The sequence below is a fragment of the Pristiophorus japonicus genome, chromosome 16 (assembly GCF_044704955.1).
Source record: "Pristiophorus japonicus isolate sPriJap1 chromosome 16, sPriJap1.hap1, whole genome shotgun sequence".
NCBI classification, from domain to species: domain Eukaryota; kingdom Metazoa; phylum Chordata; class Chondrichthyes; family Pristiophoridae; genus Pristiophorus; species Pristiophorus japonicus.
Window position 1 is genome coordinate 77187311 of NC_091992.1, and position 20944 is coordinate 77208254.

At 49.9% G+C, this 20944-nt stretch overlaps 1 protein-coding gene across 1 annotated transcript in view; it reads left to right on the top strand.

The window, feature by feature from the left end:
- Window positions 1-20944, top strand: part of srp68 (signal recognition particle 68) — a 77932-nt gene that overhangs the window by 8294 nt on the left and 48694 nt on the right. Inside the window, exons 6-8 of the mRNA XM_070857466.1 lie at window positions 2516-2625; window positions 19346-19416; window positions 20501-20641. Coding sequence (XP_070713567.1) covers window positions 2516-2625; window positions 19346-19416; window positions 20501-20641 — 322 coding nt within the window. The remainder of the gene's footprint in view (window positions 1-2515; window positions 2626-19345; window positions 19417-20500; window positions 20642-20944) is intronic.

Consider the following 20944-nt stretch of genomic DNA (forward strand, 5'->3'; position numbering starts at 1 on the left):
CTGCTCTATCCTGAATGACGTTGAGCTTCTTAAGTTATTTCGATTGTACCACACTGACTTGAGCCTTGTAGGTGGTGGAGGACTTTGAGAGATCAGTATCCACTCATTGCAGAGTACCGAGCCTGTTCCCTGCTCTTGTAACCGCGGTGTTGATATGGCTGGTCCAATTAGTGTTCTGGTCTGTGGTGACCTCCATGATGTTGATTGTGGGGGGACTTGGCGATTGTGGAGTCATTGAAGTTTGGGAGAAGTGACTGGGATTTCTCTTGTTGAGATGGTGATTTCCAGGCACTTGTCAGCCCAAGCCTAGGTGTTACTCAGGTCCATCTGTAGGCTGGCATTGGCTGCTTCACTATCGGAGGGAGTTATGAATGGGGCTGAACACTGGAGTCATCGGAATCACTCCTGACTTTGACACAGGGAAAGTCATTGATTAAGCTGCTGAAGGTAGTTTTCTAGAAGACATCGGCAATCTTGGTTCTGAACTGCTCTACTTGTTCCGTTTGATGTCTACCTGAGACCAAGATCTATTGTCTTTAGCAGTAATTGTTTTGAGGCTTTTTCCTTCCAGGCTCTGTGTAAAATGGGAGGGCAGAGGATTCTCGCGAATAGTTGGGCATGCCTTCTCTATCTGCTGGGAGAATGGAGGACCCGAGGAAATAGTATGCATCTTCTCTGTCTGAGCAAAGGGATGAGCAGGATTGAGATGTTACTATGACAGCACTGCTTAATGCCTGATTCTTGCCTACCTTTGTGAGCACAGACAGCAGCTCTCCTTTGCAGTGGTTGGATTTGAAGGTCTGGTAGGTTGTTTACACGAGTGCTGGTGTGATTGGAAATGCTTGTTGCTGTGGATGAAGCTTGCTTTATAGAACAAGCTTTTTATTGATGCTTGCTCCAACTCTTGTCGTCAGAACACTTATTTCAAAATGCTTTGTAAAAAGAGGGCAAGAGTATTGGGAATTACTGAGGAATGGGATAGCAATATATTTAAATTATCTTTAGAGATGTTTCTGTGGAAGGGAGCAGTGCCAGTTTCCCTCGGTCTTTGTACCCACACCAGACTGAAGCAAGCAGGCACTGTCCACGTTGTTATGGCTGTGTGTTCCTGTGTTTGGCTAAATGGGCTATTCTGAAAATAGCCCTGCCCCCCCTCCCCCTTTCACCTTTGTCTCTCGCTGCACATCATTCCTGGCGGTGAGGGTGATTGAGCAACCTGCCCCTCGACCTCCAGAAGGTGAAAACACTGGCCTTTTGGACCGAGCCTTGGCCAATGCTGCCTGGTCACTGACTCTTCCCTGTCAGAGTCAGGGAATGGGGTTCTGAACAATGACGGAGCGCAAAGCAAAAGCTCTCCATCGACCTTCCCGCGAATGTTTCCGGAGCGCTGTGTGACGTCCGGGAAAGCAGCCTGAGGTTTAATGGCTACACGGCTGGGTGGTTAGCACATAACGTGGCACATGATTCAATGCCAATGGTCTGCAGATCCTGTGCAGGCCGCTCACTGACTTTTCAATGTAAATAACCACATGTGCACGAAAAATTGAATGGGTTGTACTGCCAGTTAAAAGGTCCGTGGGGAACATTGCTCTCTAGGTGGAGTGTTGTACATGCACATCCATGTTGTACCACTTCACTGTCCCCAAAACTTTTTTTACTTTTACTTTTTTCTCTTGTTCTCTTGTCATGCACAGTTTGAACCCACAATACAAATAACATATAATATTGGGTTGGACTAAAATGGAATCTAAATGTGTAGACTATGTTTTGAACTATCGCCTATGAATCCCCACTTCCTTCACCCCACCATTGGTGGCTGTGTCTTCAGTCATCTAGGCCCTAAGCTCTGGAATTCCCTCCACAAATCTCTCTGCCTCTCCATCTCCCTCTCCTCCTTTAAGAGGGCTGCTTAAAACCTACCTCTTCATTGGCTGTAAAGCAAGCGCTTTGGGACGCCATGAGGTTGTAGAAGGCACTATATCACTGAAAGTTCTTTCTTTCCTTTCTCTTTAACCGAATGTTTGCTCACCTGTCCTAATGTGACTCGTGTCAATTTTTGTCTGGTTATGCTGGGACGTTGTCATGTATCCTATATTGCTACTGTTTGTACTATCACAAGGTGTGCCACCAGAGGGCACAGCAGTGGGAGACTTGTAGGTTACCTGTACAGGTGTGCCTGGCCTAGTATAAAAGGCAGGCAACCAGGTGTGATCCTCACTCTGGAGTTAACAAATAAAGGACTAAGGACACTACAGTTCAAGTACAACACATTGCCTCGTGGCGTCATTACTAGAGTATCCAAGGACATAACACGTTTAAAAGCGCTGTGTAAATGCAAGTTGTTTAAGAGATATGAGCCGTGTCAGGAGTTGGGGTGGTAAAGGCTCAATCTCCCAAGTAATGGGAACAGTTTAAATACTTGTGAGTTTATGTACACAGCTGTTTGCCAGTGTGAAAGTACCCGACTGTGTGCGGTTTTGAGGTTTTGACCCTAATTTTCCTTTGTCTTTGACAGGACAATCTACGAGAAGTTAGCAAGTGCGTTCATGGACGAGCAGGCGGTGCTGTACCATCAGCGCGTGGAGGAGATCTCTCCCAACATCCGTTACTGCGATTATAATATCGGTAAGATCATGTGTGCTTGAGGCACCGGCAGGGCCTCTCCGAACCCAATCGTGTCAGGAGTTCAGCCAGACACACTGTGCTATTCCTGGAATTCCTTTAGTAACATGTCAATGCAACGGGGAAAGGGTGGGGGAGTGGGACTAGCTGAGGTGTTCTTGCAGAGAGCCGGCATGGGCTCGACGGGCTGAATGGCTGCCTTCTGTGCTGTAACCATTCTATGATTCTATGAAGCCCCCAACTTGTGCTCAGGTGTGACTCGACGGGCCTCCAGAGCAGCCCTCCCTTGCCTTGTCCAAGTCGCCATTCTGCAGGTGTGGTCCGGGACAGCTAGGGATCAAGAAAAGTCATTTATTTTTTTACTAATTTCTACCATATATCTGTGGATTTTACCAGGTTGGTAGAGTGGTTAAAAAAATTCTCTCAATATTTACCATTTAAAAAAAACCCACATATTTCTCCTCGTCTTTGAGCTGCAAATCAGACGTTATTTGCCTGCATCGCATTGTTAGCATTGTCATGCCCAATGTGCGATGGCCTGCTTTATGTCACAGCTCTATACATCCCACAGTCTATGTGATGGTGTCACTAATGTAATGCGATCTTCTCAAGGCCCAATTTTCACTGTTAAATTCCTTCAAGGAGCCGGGAGTTAGCTTTTGTTACGAAGGTATTAGAGTCGAAGGGCTGGATTTTCGGTTTTCGGCAAAAACGGTAGTTTTACGCCAAAATTACCGTTTTCGCAGCACTACCGTTTTTAGGCCTAATTTTCGGTCTTTACGATCGTTAAAGTCGGCGGTGCACGAGGATTAGCGGTGCAAACTGCAAGGTTCGACAACTTTAGTCCAAGGCCGGTAGCTGCGAGAGAGGCCTTGGTGGGGGGGAAAAAACAACAATAAAACAAATTGCAAAAAAAACATTCACAAAACCCCTACCTACTAAATCGCTGAAAAATAATTACAAAATAAAAACTCTGGTAACTTAACTTTTTTGCAGGTCATCGTACTTACCGCTGCTGGCTGGTTTGACCTGTCGGTATATTCTGGGTGTGGCGGAGAGTGCCGAAAGTATGATAACGCAATCCGCGGCGTTTCACGTCGACATGCCGCTCCCTGGCAGTACTTGAAAGCGCTGCCGCAGAGAGGTCCCCAAGGATCCTGCCAACCAGGTTCTTGCCGCGAGGGTCAAATTGCAGCGAAAACCCGGTTGCAAAGTCGGCAAAAATCTAGCCCTAAGAGTAAAGAAGTCTTACTACAATTATACAGGGAATTGCTGAGTCCACACCTGGAGTACTGTGTACAGTTGTGGTCTCCTTACTGAAGGAAAGACATACTTGCCATAGAGGGAGTGTAACAAAGGTTTACCAGACTGATTCCTGAAGCGATTGCCCTGTGAGGAGAGATTGAGCAGACTGGGCCTATATTCCTTAGAGTTTAGAAGAATGAGAGGTGATCTAATTGAAACATGTAAAATTCTTAAGTAGCTTGACAGAGTTAATGCTGAGAAGATGTTTCCCCTAGCTGGGGAATCTAGAACATGGGGTCATCGTCTCAGAATAAGGGGTTGGCCATTTAGGACTGAGATGAGAAATTTCTTCACTCAAAGGGTTGTGAATCTTTGGAATTCTCTACCCCAGAGAGTTGTGGATGCTCAGCTGTTGAGTATATTCAAGGCAGAGGTCAATACATTTTGGGCAATTAAGGGATATGGGGAAAATGCAGGAAGGTGGAGTTGAGGTAGAAGATCAGCACGATCTTGTTGAATGGTGGAGCAGGCTCGAAGTGCCAAATGGCCGACTCTGCTTGTATAATTGATGAAGACCTGAGGTGGGTTCGGCAGTGACAGTGTGCAGATCACCTGTGGTTCTCCTGCTACAATAGGGTCACACAACTGAGCTGATGAACACCTCGTGCAGCCTGCATAAGGTGCACAAAAATATCAGTTGCCTCACGAAAAGTGCTTTACAGGGTACAGTCCCCACCACTCATGGCAATGACTCTAAGCTGATGAAATCTAAAAACCCCTCCATTCCTGTCAAATTCTGATTCCGAGGCTTGTTGCTTATTTCTTCAGATCTTAAAAGCTGGATTTAAATAATGAACTGGTTCTCATCAAGGGACGGCTTTGTGTTCTGCCTTGCCAAGCTGTTGGTATTAAATGTTTGAAACCTTTCAGGGGAGTTTTCCCCGGTGTCCTGGCCAATATTTGCCCTTCAACCAATAATACTGAAACAGATGATCTGGTCATTATCACAATGCTACTGTGTGAGCTTGCTGTGTGCAAATTGGCTGCTGCCTTTCCTACATTACAACAGTGTCCAGACTTCAAAACTACTTCATTGGCTGTGAAGCGGTTTGGGGCACCCTGAGCTCGTGATAGGTGCTATATAAATGATAATTGCTTCCTTTGGTACAAAATCCTTTCTACTTTCTAAGTATAAAATGATACTATTGCTAGCCACATGGCCTTGATGTCATTTGTTAGTGACTTCAAAGCAGCTTAATGCGAGGCAAGAACCCCAGATCATAAGTATAGCTGTAACACTAGCACTGAGCCCCAGTTCAAATAAGGCCCTAATACTGTAACTGCTTGTTAATTTGACATTCACCCTTTAAGCCACCAGTACTTTTTCCTATTCAACATGCAGCAACTGCACAATGGGGGCTGGTGGGGCCTCATAAAGTGGGCTTTCCTTCCAAAAGATATTTTAAGATAAGAAACGTCCACGTTTAAAACAGACAGTGGCTTATATCGGCCACAAATGAATAACCCTAATTATTTGCACTAACATCAATTTCAAAGTTGCCAGTTATAACGCCTTAACGTGCTCCCTTTAGTTCGAGCAGAAGCAGCTGTGTTTAGCTGTTAGTTTGCACTTTGTTCAGGTGGCACTGAATGCAAGAACAAACATATGCGAGTAAATAACAACTTGTTAATGTTCAATTACCTTTTTGTGTACTCCTCTAATCTCCTCCAAGTGGTATGGGGTTACAGCTTGTACTGAGCACTGGCAGCAGGTTATAGAATCATAGAATGGTTACAGCTCTGTAGGAGGCTATTCGGCCCGTCGAGCCAGTGCCGGTTCTCTGCAAGAGCATTTCAGCTAGTCTCAATTCCCCACCCTTTCCCCGGAGCCCTGCAAATTTTTTTCCTTCAGGTACTTATCCAATTCCCTTTTGAAAGCCACGATTGAATCTGCCTCCACCACCCTTTCAGGCAGTGCATTCCAGATCCTAACCACTCGCTGTGTAAAAAAAGTTTTTCCTCATGTCACCTTTGGTTCTTCTGCCAATTACCTTAAATCTGTGGCCTCTGGCTCTCGACCCTTCCACCAATGGGAACAGTTTCCCTCTATCTACTGTCTAGACCCCTCATGATTTTGAACACCTCTATCAAATCTCCTCTCAACCTTCTCTGTTCTATGGAGAACAAACAGAGAAACATAGGAAATAGATGCAGGAGTAGGCCATTTGGCCCTTCGAGCCTGCACCATCATTCAATAAGATCATGGCTGATCATTCCCTCAGTATCCCTTTCCTGCTTTCTCTCCATATCCCTTGATCCCCTTAGCCGTAAGGGCCATATCGAACTCCCTCTTAAATATATCCAATGAACTGGCATCAACAACTCTCTGCGGCAGGGAATTCCACAGGTTAACAACTCTCTGAGTGAAGAAGTTTCTTCTCATCTCAGTCCTAAATGGCCTACCCCTTATCCTAAGACTGTGTCCCCTAGTTCTGGACTTCCCCAACATCGGGAACAATCTATCCGCATCTAACCTGTCCCGTCCCGTCAGAATCTTGTATGTTTCTATGAGATCCCCTCTCATTCTTCTAAACGCCAATGTATAAAGCCCCAGTTGATCCAGTCTCTCCTCATATGTCAGTCCAGCCATCCCGGGAATCAGTCTGGTGAACCTTCGCTGCACTCTCTCAATAGCAAGAACGTCCTTCCTCAGATTAGGAGACCAAAACTGAACACAATATTCCAGGTGAGGCCTCACCAAGGAACTGTACAACTGCAGTAAGACCTCCCTGCTCCTATACTCAAATCCCCTAGCTATGAAGGCCAACATACTATTTGTCTTCTTTACCGCCTGCAGTATCTGTATGCCAGCTTTCAATGACTGATGAACCATGACACCCAAGTCTCGTTGCACCTCCCCTTTTCCTAATCCGCCACCATTCAGATTATCTTTGCATTTTTGCCCCCAAAGTGGATAACCTCACATTTATCCACATTATACTGCATCTGCCATGCATTTGCCCACTCACCTAACCTGTCCAAGTCACCCTGCAGCCTTTTGGCGTCCTCCTCACAGCTCACACTGCCACCCAGTTTAGTGTCATCTGCAAACTTGGAGATATTACACTCAATTCCTTCATCCAAATCATTGATGTATATTGTAAAGAGCTGGGGTCCCAGCACTGAGCCCTGCGGCACTCCACTAGTCACTGCCTGCCATTTTGAAAAGGACCCGTTTATCCCGACTCTCTGCTTCCTGTCTGCCAACCAGTTCTCTATCCACGTCAGTATATTACCCCAAATACCATGTGCTTTGATTTTGCAAATCAATCTCTTGTGTGGGACCTTGTCAAAAGCCTTTTGAAAGTCCAAATACACCACATCCACTGGTTCTCCCTTATCCACTCTATTAGTTGCATCCTCAAAAAATTCCAGAAGATTTGTCGAGCATGATTTCCCTTTCATAAATCCATGCTGACTTGGACCGATCCTGTCACTGCTTTCCAAATGCGCTGCTATTTCATCCTTAATAATTGCTTCCAACATTTTCCCCACCACTGATATCAGGCTAACCAGTCTATAATTACCCACTTTCTCTCTCCCTCCCTTTTTAAAAAGTGGTGTTACATTAGCTACCCTCCAGTCCATAGGAACTGATCCCGAGTCGATAGACTGTTGGAAAATGATCACCAATGCATCCACTATTTCTAGGGCCATTTCCTTAAGTACTCTGGGATGCAGACTATCAGCCCCTGGGGATTTATCGGCCTTCAATCCCATCAATTTCCCGAACACAATTTCCCGCCTACTAAAAATGTCCTTCAGTTCCTCCTTCTCACTAGACCCTCGGTCCCCTAATATTTCCGGAAGGTTATTTGTGTCTTCCTTCATGAAGACAGAACCAAAGTATTTGTTCAATTGGTCTGCCATTTCTTTGTTCCCCATTATAAATTCACCTGAATCCAACTGCAAGGGGCCTACGTTTGTCTTCACTAATCTTTTTCTCTTCACATATGTATAGAAGCTTTTGCAGTCAGTTTTTATGTTCCTGGCAAGCTTCTTCTCGTACTCTATTTTCCCCCTCTTAATTAAACCCTTTGTCCTCCTCTGCTGAATTTTAAATTTCTCCCAGTCCTCAGGCCTGCTGCTTTTTCTGGCCAATTTATATGCCTCTTCCTTGGATTTAACACTATCCTTAATTTCCCTTGTTAGCCACGGTTGAGCCACTTACCCTGTTTTATTTTTACTCTAGACAGGGATGTGCAATTGCTGGAGTTCATCCATGTGATCTTTAAATGTTTGCCATTGCCTATCCATCGTCAACCCTTTAAGTATCATTTACCAGTCTATTCGAGCCAACTCACGCCCACGCTGCCTCTCCGACGACGCTGCTCCGCAGCTTCTCTCGTCTATCCACATAACTAAAGTCCCTCATCCTTGGAATCATTCTCGTAAATCCTTTCTGCCCCCTCTCTAAGGCCTTCACATCCTTCCTAAAGTGCGGTGCCCAGAATTGAACACAGTACTCCAGTTGAGGCCGAACCGGTGTTTTCTAAAGGTTCATCATAACTTCCTTGCTTTTGTAGAGTAGAACTGGAAACAAAACTGGGTAAAAGGTCACTGCGCAGAAGTAAAATTCTTGTTCTATCATCATCATGATAGGCGGTCCCTCGAACGAGGATGACTTGCTTCCACATCAAAAGGGATGAGTTCGCAGATGTTTCATTGAAGGACCCGATGCCTGTGCGTGGATTTTTTTAACGTGTGGTGGCCGTTGCACATCAGCCACCACACGGGCTTGACAGAGCTCGGCCTTTATCCAGTGGCAAGGATTAACCAGGATGACTGGAGACCTGCTCTGCTGCACGGACCTAGTGCGCGCACATGGTAGTGTGGGCTAGCCCGTGCTGCCCCTGGGCCCTCTGTTCTTCTGGGCCCTGTACCCACATTCGCCGCACCTCCGCCACAATCTCTCACCGCACCTCCACACCAAATATTTGCCTCACCTCCGCCACGATCACTCGCTGAATCTCAGCCACGATTTTTCACCGCTCCTTCGCCCCGATCATCGGCTGCATTTTTGCCTTGATCTCACGCTGCTTCTCCGCCTCAATCATGAGCCGCACCTCCGCCATGATCTCTCGCTTCTTATCTGCCCCGACCTTCCTGTTCCTCTGCTGTACCTGGGCCCCGCCGATGTTCCTGCCCACGCTTCAAACGGCGACCTGGGCTTTGATGACGTCACCCAGTCGCCCACCTCGAAGTCGTCGCACATTTGAAACGACTCGCGCTGGAAGCTGCAGTGGTATGTCCACGATGTTAAAGGGCCCGCACTGCAGCTGTTTTATCCTCTCAACCTGCGGTGGTGTCCTCTCGCAGGTCGGGGTGATTCACGATGTTGCAGGAGCCCACACTCCAGCTCTTATACTCCCGACCTGCGAGAGGATTTGCCTGCTCTACCCGATAACCAGTATAAGTGGTATGCAGTGTATTCCTAGCCCTATAAAGAGCTTTTGTTCTTGAGCATAGTAAAGGTTTATTTTTATTAACAAGGTTGAAAAATTGTTCCTTTTTCTCAATCTGGTGCACTACCTCGCCCTAATTGTTCTTTACCTCGTACTTGGTATTTGTGACAGTGTCATATGCTCACAGTGTTTTATTGCTTTTAGTGCTGAGCTGTGTACATATTTGTGGGTTATCGTTCAGCTTTATTTTTAGTTCCATGTTTTCACGGCGCTTGATGTTCCAAATGAAAACTGATTTACTCGGGTATTTTTGGACCCTAACTTTTTCTTGTATTTTATCCCGGTTCTCAACAAAAACCTAAAGATGGTGGAGAGAAGAATGCTATTTTCTTAAAATCTGGCTACCAAATTGTCTGTCAAAGAACTACCACCAATCATTAACTCTTGCCCTTCCCACTGGCCTGACCTCAGACACCATTGTCAATCAAAAACTTTAACCGCAAGATGGCTTGATCTACTGATCTATGCTGGATAACTTTCTGTTTGAGAACCTGTGAAGACACATCAGAACAAAATAAACCAACAAGCTCGCTCCTTTAGTTACATAGATTAGATGCAGTATCATAGTGCAGAGCATCTTTGAGTAACAAGGCCAGAGTTCCTGCAAATCAGTAGATTTGAAAGGAATTGCTTGGATGAATTAAACAATTATGAGGGCTTTTGATAAGAGTAAATAAGGAGAAACTGTTTTCACTGGACACAAATTTAAAATAATTGACAACAGACGAGAATTTTTTTTACACAGCTTGTTATGATCTAAATGTACTGCTTGAAAGGCTAGTGGAAGCAGATTCAATAATAACTTTCAAAGAAGATTTGGATATATACTTGAAAAGAAAAAATGTTCAGAGCTGCAGGGAAAGAGCAGGGGAGTGGGACGAATGGGATATCTCTTTCAAAGAGCAGGCCCAGGCATGGTGGGCTGAATGGCCTCCTCCTGTTCTGTGTGTTTCTGTGATATGAAGCACTATTATCTGTCAGGAATTAAATCTGTCAGGAATTGTGTGCAAAACTCTTTGATAACCATTCAGAACTTTTGTTTTCTCACCATGTGTAAAGTATTAATTTTACTCTATTTCATAAGTCGAAAGAGAAAAGTGAAGGCAGCAAAGCTGAGTAATGATTTAGGTAAAATCAAGCAGTGTGTGTCAGGGAGTGACAGAGTTTAACAAAGGTAATGGAGCATTAGATCATGAGAACATAATAGGAGCAGGAGTAGGCCATTTGGTCCCACGAGCCTCACCTCCCACGCCCCCCCCCACCCCACCCCTTCACCTGTCTCTCTCCCTCTCTCACCCCCCAGCCCCTCTCACTCTCTCATCCCCCAGCCCCTCTCCCTCTCTCGCCCCCCAGCCCCTCTCCCTCTCTCGTCCCCCCAGCCCCTCTCCCTCTCTCGCCCCCCCAGCCCCTCTCCCTCTTTCGCCCCCCCAGCCCCTCTCCCTCTTTCGCCCCCCCCAGCCCCCCTCCCTCTTTCGCCCCCCCCAGCCCCTCTCCCTCTCTCTCCCCCCCCAGCCCCTGTCCCTCTCTCGCCTCCCCAGCCCCTCTCCCTCTCTCGCCCCTCTCCCTCTCTCGCCCCTCTCCCTCTCTCGCCCCTCTCCCTCTCTCGCCCCTCTCCCTCTCTCGCCCCCCAGCCCCTCTCCCTCTCTCGCCCCCCCAGCCCCTCTCCCTCTCTCGCCCCCCCAGCCCCTCTCCCTCTCTCGCCCCCCCAGCCCCTCTCCCTCTCTCGCCCCCCCAGCCCCTCTCCCTCTCTCGCCCCCCCAGCCCCTCTCCCTCTCTCGCCCCCCCAGCCCCTCTCCCTCTCTCGCCCCCCCAGCCCCTCTCCCTCTCTCGCCCCCCAGCCCCTCTCCCTCTCTCGCCCCCCCAGCCCCTCTCCCTCTCTCGCCCCCCCAGCCCCTCTCCCTCTCTCGCCCCCCCAGCCCCTCTCCCTCTCTCGCCCCCCCAGCCCCTCTCCCTCTCTCGCCCCCCCAGCCCCTCTCCCTCTCTCGCCCCCCCAGCCCCTCTCCCTCTCTCGCCCCCCCAGCCCCTCTCCCTCTCTCGCCCCCCCAGCCCCTCTCCCTCTCTCGCCCCCCCAGCCCCCTCGCCCCCCCCAGCCCCTCTCCCTCTCTCGCCCCCCCAGCCCCTCTCCCTCTCTCGCCCCCCCAGCCCCTCTCCCTCTCTCGCCCCCCCAGCCCCTCTCCCTCTCTCGCCCCCCCAGCCCCTCTCCCTCTCTCGCCCCCCCAGCCCCTCTCCCTCTCTCGCCCCCCCCAGCCCCTCTCCCTCTCTCGCCCCCCCAGCCCCTCTCTCTCTCTCGCCCCCCCAGCCCCTCTCCCTCTCTCGCCCCCCCAGCCCCTCTCCCTCTCTCGCCCCCCCAGCCCCTCTCCCTCTCTCGCCCCCCCAGCCCCTCTCCCTCTCTCGCCCCCCCAGCCCCTCTCCCTCTCTCGCCCCCCCAGCCCCTCTCCCTCTCTCGCCCCCCCAGCCCCTCTCCCTCTCTCGCGCCCCCAGCCCCTCTCCCTCTCTCGCGCCCCCAGCCCCTCTCCCTCTCTCGCCCCCCCAGCCCCTCTCCCTCTCTCGCCCCCCCAGCCCCTCTCCCTCTCTCGCCCCCCCAGCCCCTCTCCCTCTCTCGCCCCCCCAGCCCCTCTCCCTCTCTCGCCCCCCCAGCCCCTCTCCCTCTCTCGCCCCCCCAGCCCCTCTCCCTCTCTCGCCCCCCCAGCCCCTCTCCCTCTCTCGCCCCCCCAGCCCCTCTCCCTCTCTCGCCCCCCCAGCCCCTCTCCCTCTCTCGCCCCCCCAGCCCCTCTCCCTCTCTCGCCCCCCCAGCCCCTCTCCCTCTCTCGCCCCCCCAGCCCCTCTCCCTCTCTCGCCCCCCCAGCCCCTCTCCCTCTCTCGCCCCCCCAGCCCCTCTCCCTCTCTCGCCCCCCCAGCCCCTCTCCCTCTCTCGCCCCCCCAGCCCCTCTCCCTCTCTCGCCCCCCCAGCCCCTCTCCCTCTCTCGCCCCCCCAGCCCCTCTCCCTCTCTCGCCCCCCCAGCCCCTCTCCCTCTCTCGCCCCCCCAGCCCCTCTCCCTCTCTCGCCCCCCCAGCCCCTCTCCCTCTCTCGCCCCCCCAGCCCCTCTCCCTCTCTCGCCCCCCCAGCCCCTCTCCCTCTCTCGCCCCCCCAGCCCCTCTCCCTCTCTCGCCCCCCCAGCCCCTCTCCCTCTCTCGCCCCCCCAGCCCCTCTCCCTCTCTCGCCCCCCCAGCCCCTCTCCCTCTCTCGCCCCCCCAGCCCCTCTCCCTCTCTCGCCCCCCCAGCCCCTCTCCCTCTCTCGCCCCCCCAGCCCCTCTCCCTCTCTCGCCCCCCCAGCCCCTCTCCCTCTCTCGCCCCCCCAGCCCCTCTCCCTCTCTCGCCCCCCCAGCCCCTCTCCCTCTCTCGCCCCCCCAGCCCCTCTCCCTCTCTCGCCCCCCCAGCCCCTCTCCCTCTCTCGCCCCCCCAGCCCCTCTCCCTCTCTCGCCCCCCCAGCCCCTCTCCCTCTCTCGCCCCCCCAGCCCCTCTCCCTCTCTCGCCCCCCCAGCCCCTCTCCCCCTCTCGCCCCCCCAGCCCCTCTCCCCCTCTCGCCCCCCCAGCCCCTCGCCCCCCCAGCCCCTCTCCCTCTCTCGCCCCCCCCAGCCCCTCTCCCTCTCTCGCCCCCCCAGCCCCTCTCCCTCTCTCGCCCCCCCAGCCCCTCTCCCTCTCTCGCCCCCCCAGCCCCTCTCCCTCTCTCGCCCCCCCAGCCCCTCTCCCTCTCTCGCCCCCCCAGCCCCTCTCCCTCTCTCGCCCCCCCAGCCCCTCTCCCTCTCTCGCCCCCCCAGCCCCTCTCCCTCTCTCGCCCCCCCAGCCCCTCTCCCTCTCTCGCCCCCCCCAGCCCTTCTCCCTCTCTCGCCCCCCCCCCCAGCCCCTCTCCCTCTCTCGCCCCCCCCAGCCTCTCTCCCTCTCTCGCCCCCCCCAGCCCCTCTCCCTCTCTCGCCCCCCCCAGCCCCTCTCCCTCTCTCGCCCCCCCCAGCCCCTCTCCCTCTCTCGCCCCCCCCAGCCCCTCTCCCTCTCTCGCCCCCCCAGCCCCTCTCCCTCTCTCGCCCCCCCAGCCCCTCTCCCTCTCCGGCCCCCCCAGCCCCTCGCGCCCCCCAGCCCCTCGCGCCCCCCAGCCCCTCGCGCCCCCCAGCCCCTCGCGCCCCCACAGCCCCTCGCGCCCCCCAGCCCCTCGCGCCCCCCCAGCCCCTCTCCCTCTCTCGCCCCCCCCTTCCCCCCACTCTCTGCCCCGACCACCCTCCCCCTCTAGCGCCCCCCCAGCCCCTTTCTTGACGCTCCGCTTCAGCCTCTCTCTCCCACCCCGCCCCCCAGCTTTTCTCTCTCTCTCTTCTGTCCCCCCTCCCCCTCCTCCCCACAGCACCTCTCTCGCTGTTGGGCCCATGCCAGTCGCTGTCGTTCCGCTGCCATTGGGCCCAGGACCGCCACTATTGGGCCCATGCCAGCCAGGAGGGAGAGAGTCGGAGCCTCGGGTTCTGCTTCTCGGCACCATGTTCATGGAATGATTTGGCCGGGAGGGGGGCGGAGCTTTTCGACTGTCAGTCAGAAAAGTGCAGTACGGCCAGGGAGAGGGCATGGCTGGACAGACACCTGTCTGTCAAAAGAAATGCAGTACAAATAGCTACATCGGCAATATCTAGCCTACTTCAATCATCAAATTAGAGGAACATGTCATAAGAGTAATGCATTAATCATTTGGGACATTATTCTTCATATAAACTCGGCAAACCAAATTTGCAAAGGTAGTTTGGAAGACGAGTTTATAGAATGCATGCAAGACAGTTTTCTAGAAGGATATGTCAAGGAACCAACTAGGCAACAGGATTAGTTTTAACTCTCGCATTGTATAATGAGACCGTGTTCATTAATAATCTTATAGTAAAGGATCCTCTGGATCATAATATGTTAAATTTCATATTGAGTTTGGTGGTTAATTCTGAAACTAGGGTCTTAAATTTAAACAAAGCCAATGATGTCGGAATGAGGTCTGAATTGGTGAAGGTAGATTGGGAAATTAGAATAAAAGATATGACGCTAGATAAGCAATGGCGAACATTTAAAGAAATAATTCAAAATTCCTTTTGTTCAGCAAAGATAACAAGGAACCCTTTAACAAATTATCTTTTTTGAGTGTTGTAAACGGTGAGGAGGATAGCAAGAGACTTCAGGAGAATATAGACAGACTGATGAAATGGGTAGGCACATGGCAGATGCAATTTAACACAGAGAAGTGATGCATTTTGATAGGAATACTGAGAGACAACATAAACTTAACATAATCGAAATGTTACAATTTTAAAGGGGGTGCAGGAACAGAGAGACCTGGGGGTATACTTGCACAAATCTTTGAAGATGGCAGGACAAATTGAGAAGGCTGTTAAAAAAGCATGCGGGATCCTTGGCTTTATAAATAGAGGCAGAAAGTGCAAATGCAAGGAAGTTATGCTAAACCCATATAAATCACTGGTTATTCCCCAGCTGGAGTATTGTGTCCAATTCTGGGCACCGCACTTTAGGAAGGATGCCAAGGCCTTAGCAAGGGTGCAGAAGAGATTTACTAGAATGGTACCAGGGATGAAATATTTCGGTGAAGTAGAGAGACTAGAGATGGTTGGATTGTTCTCCTTGGAGCAGAGATGGTCAACAGAAGATTTAATAGAGCTGTTCAAAATCATAAAGGGTTTTGATCGAGTAAATAAAGAGAAACTGATTCCAGTAGCAGAAGGGTCTGTAACTAGATTTAAGGTCATTGGCAAAAGACTCCGAGGGAACACGAGGGGACGAGGAGAATTCTTTTTACACAGTGAATTATGATCTGAAATGCACTGCCTGAAAAGGTGGTGTGAGCAGATTTAACAGTAACTTGCAAAAAGGAATTGGATAAATACTTGGAAGTGAAAACTTTTGCAGGGCTATGGTGAAAGGGCAGGGGAATGGGACTAGTTGGACAGCTCTTTCAAAGAGGCAGCATCTATACGATGGGCCGAATGGCCTCCGTCTGTGCTGTATCATTCAATGATTCTATAATTCTCAACAAATATACATTCCCTTGAGGAATAAAAGCTCATGGGAAATGTGATCCAATCATGGCTAACTGGAGAAGTTAAGGATAGTATTGGATTAAAAAAAGAGGCTTACAAAGTTGCCAAAAAGAGTAGTAAGCCTCAGGATTGGGAGAGTTTTAGAAATCAGCAAACAATGACCAAGAAATTGATAGAGGGAGAAAATCGAATAAGAGAGTAAACTAGCAAGAAATACAAGAACAGATTGTAAGAGCTTTTTACATGTATGTAAAAAGGAAGGGATTAGAGAGAGTAAACGTGGGTCCCTTAGAGGCAGAAACAGGATAAATTATAATGGGGAATAAGGAAATGGCAAAGACGTTAAACAAATATTTTGTGCCTGTCTTCACAGTAGAAGACACAAAAAAACATACTGGAAATAGAGGAGAGCCAAGGGTCTAATGAGAGTAAGGAACTTAAAGTAATTAATATTAGTAAAGAAAAAGTACTGGAGAAATTAATGGAGTAAAAGCCGACAAATTTCCTGGACCTGATGGGCCTACATCCTAGGCTTTTAAAAGAGGTGGCTGCAGAGATATTAGATGCATTGGTTTTGATCTTCCAGAATTCCCGAGTTTCTAGAATGGTCCCTCCCTGTGGATTAGAAGGTAGCAAATGTAACCCCGCTATTCAAGAAAGAGGGAGAGAGAAAATGGGGAACTACAGGCAGTTAGCCTGACATCAGTAGTAGGAAAAATGCTGGAATCTATTATTAAGGACGTAGTAACAGAGCACTGAGAAAATCATATGATTAGGCAGAGGTAACGAGCAGGGTAAATAAGGGGTAACCAGTGGATGTCGAATATTTGGATTTTCAAAAAAGGCATTCGATACGGTGGCACACAAAAGATTGTTACTCAAGATTAGGGCTCATGGAATTGAGGGTAATATATTAGCTTGGATTGAGAATTGGTCAACGCACAGAAAACACAAGAGTAGGAATAAACTGGTCATTTTACGGTTGGCAGGTTGTTACTAGTGGGGTGCTGCAAAGAACAGTGCTTGGGCCTCAGCTATTTACAATCTATATCAATGATTTAGAGGAGGGGATTGAGTGTAATGTATCCAAGTTTGCTGACGATACAAAGCTAAGTGGGAGAGTAAGCTGTGAGGAGAATGCAAAGAGGCTGCAAAGGGATATAGACAGGGTAAGTGATTGGCGTATAGTGTAGAGTATAATGTGGGGAAATGTGAGGTCATTCACTTTGGTAGGAAGAAAGGAAAGCAGAATTTTTTTTTAAAAAGGTGAGAGACTAGTAAATGTTGGTATTCAGAGGGATTTGGGTGTCCCTGTACAGGAATCACAAAGTTAACATGCAGGTACTCTGGATCAGTTCCTGTCGAGTGGAGGGTGGCCAATGTAACCCCACTTTTTTTTAAAAAAGGAGGGAGAGAGAAAGCAGGGAATTATAGACCGGTCAGCCTGACCTCAGTAGTGGGTAAAATGATGGAATCAATTGTTAGGGATGTCATGGCAGCGCATTTGGAGGGTGGTGACATGGTGGGTCCGGGTCAGCGTGGATTTGTGAAGGGGAAATCATGCTTGGCAAATCTTCTGGAATTTTTTGGGGATGTTTCCAGTAAAGTGGACGGAGGAGAACCAGTTGATGTGTATATTTGGACTTTCGGAAGGCTTTCAACAAGGTCCCACACAGGAGATTGATGTGCAAGGTTAGAGCACATGGGATTGGGGGTGGTGTGCTGGCGTGGATTGGGAGCTGGTTGTCGGACAGGAAGCAAGGAGTAGGAGTGGATGGGTGCTTTTCAGGGTGGCGGGCGGTGACTAGTGGGGTGCCGCGGGGTTCTGTGCTGGGGCCCCAGCTGTTTACATTGTACATTGGTGATTTGGACGGGGGGATTGAATGTGGTATCTCCAGGTTTGCGGATGACGCTGGGTTGGGTGGCGGTGTGAGCTGCGGGGAGGATGCTGTGGGGTTGCAGAGTGGCTTGGGTGGGTGGGCAGATGCGTGGCAGATGAAGTGTGATGTGGATAAGTGTGAGGTTGTCCACTTTGGTGGTGGAAACAGAGAGACAGACTGTTATCTGAATGGTGACGGATTGGGGGGGGGGGGAGGTGCGGCGGGACCTGGGTGTCGTGGTGCGTCGGTCGCTGGGGGTTGGCATGCAGGTACAGCAGGCGGTTGGGAGGGCGGGTGGCATGTTGGCCTTCGTGGCGAGGGGGTTTGGGTGCAGGGGCGGTGAGGTGTTGCTGCAGTTGTACAGGGCCTTGGTGGGGCCACACCTGGAGTATTGTGTACAGTTTTGGTCTCCTAACTTGAGGAAGGACATTCTTGCTGTTGAGGGGGTGCAGCGAAGATTCACCAGACTGATTCCCGGGATGGTGGGACTGACCTATCAAGAAGGACTGGATCAACTGGGCTTGTATTCACTGGAGTTCAGAAGAATGAGAGGGGACCTCATAGAAACGTTTAAAATTCTGACGGGTTTGGACAGGTTGGATGCAGGAAGAATGTTCCCAATGTTGGGGAAGTCCAGAACCAGGGGTCACAGTCTAAGGATAAGGGGTAAGCCATTTAGGACCGAGATGAGGAGAAACTTCTTCACCCAGAGAGTGGTGAACCTGTGGAATTCTCTACCACAGAAAGTAGTTGAGGCCAATTCACTAAATATATTCAAAAGGGAGTTAGATGAAGTCCTTACTACTCGGGGGATCAAGGGGTATGGCGAGAAAGCAGGAATGGGGTACTGAAGTTTCATGTTCAGCCATGAACTCATTGAATGGCGGTGCAGGCTAGAAGGGCTGAATGGCCTGCTCCTGCACCTATTTTCTATGTTTCTATGTACAACAAGCAATTAGCAAGGCAAATGGTATGTTAGCCTTTCTTGCAAGGAACTTGCAGTATAAGAATAAGGAAGTATTGCTGTAATTGTATTGCTGTAAGTATATAATTACATTGGTGAGACCACACCTGGAGTACTGTGTGCAGTTTTGGTCTCCTTCCTCAAGGAAGGATATACTTGCCTTAGACTGGGTGCAATGAAGGTTCAGTACATTGATTCCTGGGATGGAGGATTGTCATATGAGGAACGATTGAGTAGAATTGGCCTATATTGTCTGGAGTTCAGAAGAATGAGTGGTGATCTCATTGAAATATATCAAATTCTTAGAGGGCTTGACAGGATAGATGCAGGGAGGCTGTTTCCCCTGGCCGAAGAGTCTAGAACCAGGGGTTCTCAAGATAAGGGGTCAGTCATTTAGGAATGAGATGAGAAGAAATTTCTTCAGTGAGGGTGGTGAATCTTTGGAATTCTCTACCCCAGAGGGCTGTGGGTGCTCAGCTGTTGAGTATATTCAAGACTGAGATCGATAGATTTTTGGACTCTCGGGAAATCAAGGGATATGGGGATTGTGTGGAAAAGTGGAGTTGAAGTAGAAGATCAGTCATGATCTTATTGAATGGCGGAGCAGGCTTGAGACATCATATGGCCTACTCCTCCTATTTCTTTCGCTCTTAAAGCTTTTGTTTTCTCTCCATATGTGAGGTATAATTTTACTCCATTTTAACTTAGTTGGGTTGGGAGTTATATCAGTAGCACGGGTCATTGCTGCTAGACAATACGGAGTCTGCCCATGCTGGCTACCCTTTCTCTACGCCATCCAGTCAATTCCTGTATGAAACTTGGGATTGTTCCAGGATTTTGAAAGTAAGTGGCTCCGGATCTTTTGAGGCTACTTGATAGAGTCTGAAACCGGGATCTGCGTGGAGCAGTTGGGAACCGAAGGATCATTTAGGAATATTCAGACTGCCTCACAATACAGCACATCCGAGAATAGCACTGATCGTCAGTGATTTATTCCATTGTCAGCGTTGAGCTCATGTTAGGGAGGAATCATTAACCATCCTCTGTCTCTTTGGCAGGTGACCAGTCTGCAATGAAGGAGCTGATGCAGATGCGGATGAAATCAGGAGAGAGTGGAGGGCTACTGGATGTAAGCAGTTACTGTTTAAAATCTGATTGTAATTGAGTGGCTGGGTCAGATTTAATTGGTTGAGCGACTCCAGCTCTTCCTGGTTGGTTGTGTGCTTTCTAATTGGTTACTTACAAAGTTCATAGTTCATTCATTTTGTCTAAAACCCTTATTTTGCTAATTATTTGGGTGAGGGGATGGGGGGCTGCTGCTCAGATAGGACGGAGCAGATTTGAGTGAGAGGCAGCAAGCTTCTCCCAAGCTACAGCCACATGACCCTCCCCACCTAGCCTCAAAATGAGCTTTAAGATTTCGATAGAGCAGCTTTAAATGATTTGAATTCTGAACTGATTGGATTATCGTATGCTCCTCGAAGTGAAACAGCAGAGAAATTAAACTTGCAGCGTTACATGCAGTATGTTGGCAGTGAGGACCGTGGTCCACCACAAGCTTCACACTTGATGTAAGGAACATGCGCCCCAGTCTGCTCCGGTGCCTGCTGGTCAGTGCACCTCTCCTGTGCTTAAATCATAGCTTTACGTTTTTTCTTTTCGACAAACTGGCTCTCCAGCATTGCTCATCTCAAGCCTCGATTTTAACTCCTGTAGGAATTCTTTGCTGTCCAGATTCATGGCTAAAGACCTACCACGTTTGCTTTTGAACAACACAGTGGGTGACTGCTAGTTGTTTTAAAAACAGGGGGTGTTTTTTTTGTGTGTGTCTCATCAATTTTCTTACTTCCAGGCTTGCCTTGACAGATCCTTCCCTGCTTGACCACTCCCTAGGTCCTGGAATAATGCCATTGAGTCCCTATTTACCAGCATCCTGTGGTTGTAGATGAGCCTTCATGCTGGTCTGTAATCACCAATCATTGAGCCATAGACGTTAACAGCACAAAAAAAGGCCACTCGGCCCATCGTGCCTGTGCTGGCTCTGTACTAGTGGAGCTGCTTGCCATTCACTGGTCCGTAGTGACCCGCTGTTTGTTTCAAACATTAGCAAAGATTCGGCGAAATCTATTGGTATAAGGAAGTTATTTTCTGAGTGAGCCTATACCCGTGCTGCAAGTTGGGCCTGACTTTTATCTTGTTTGCAATTCCCAAAGACTCTGATTACGCAGACCAGAGCAAAGCATGCTGCCACTATGAGTGAGGTGGAGTGGAGGGGACGGGTGATCCCAGTGAAAATCGATAAAGTGCGGATCTTCCTCCTTGGGCTGGATGAAAATGAGGCAGCAATTGCACAGGTATGGCTTGATTGCAGAGATGTGCCAGCAGAATAACGAGGGACATGTTTAGTACCTGACAACCATATGTCTGTTTATTTCTGCTTGCCCCTTTGAGCAGTGGGCTCCCAATAGAGTTCTGTTTATTTAACCAGCCCCATCCCCATCTTTCGGATGAGTCGTTGACTGAGGCTCCGTCTGCTCTCTCAGGGGGCATAAAAAAATCCCACGCCACCTCCCAAACCCGCAACCTCTACCACCTAGAAGGACAAAGGCAGCAGGTACATGTGAACGCCACCATCTCCCAGTTCCCCTCCAAGTTGC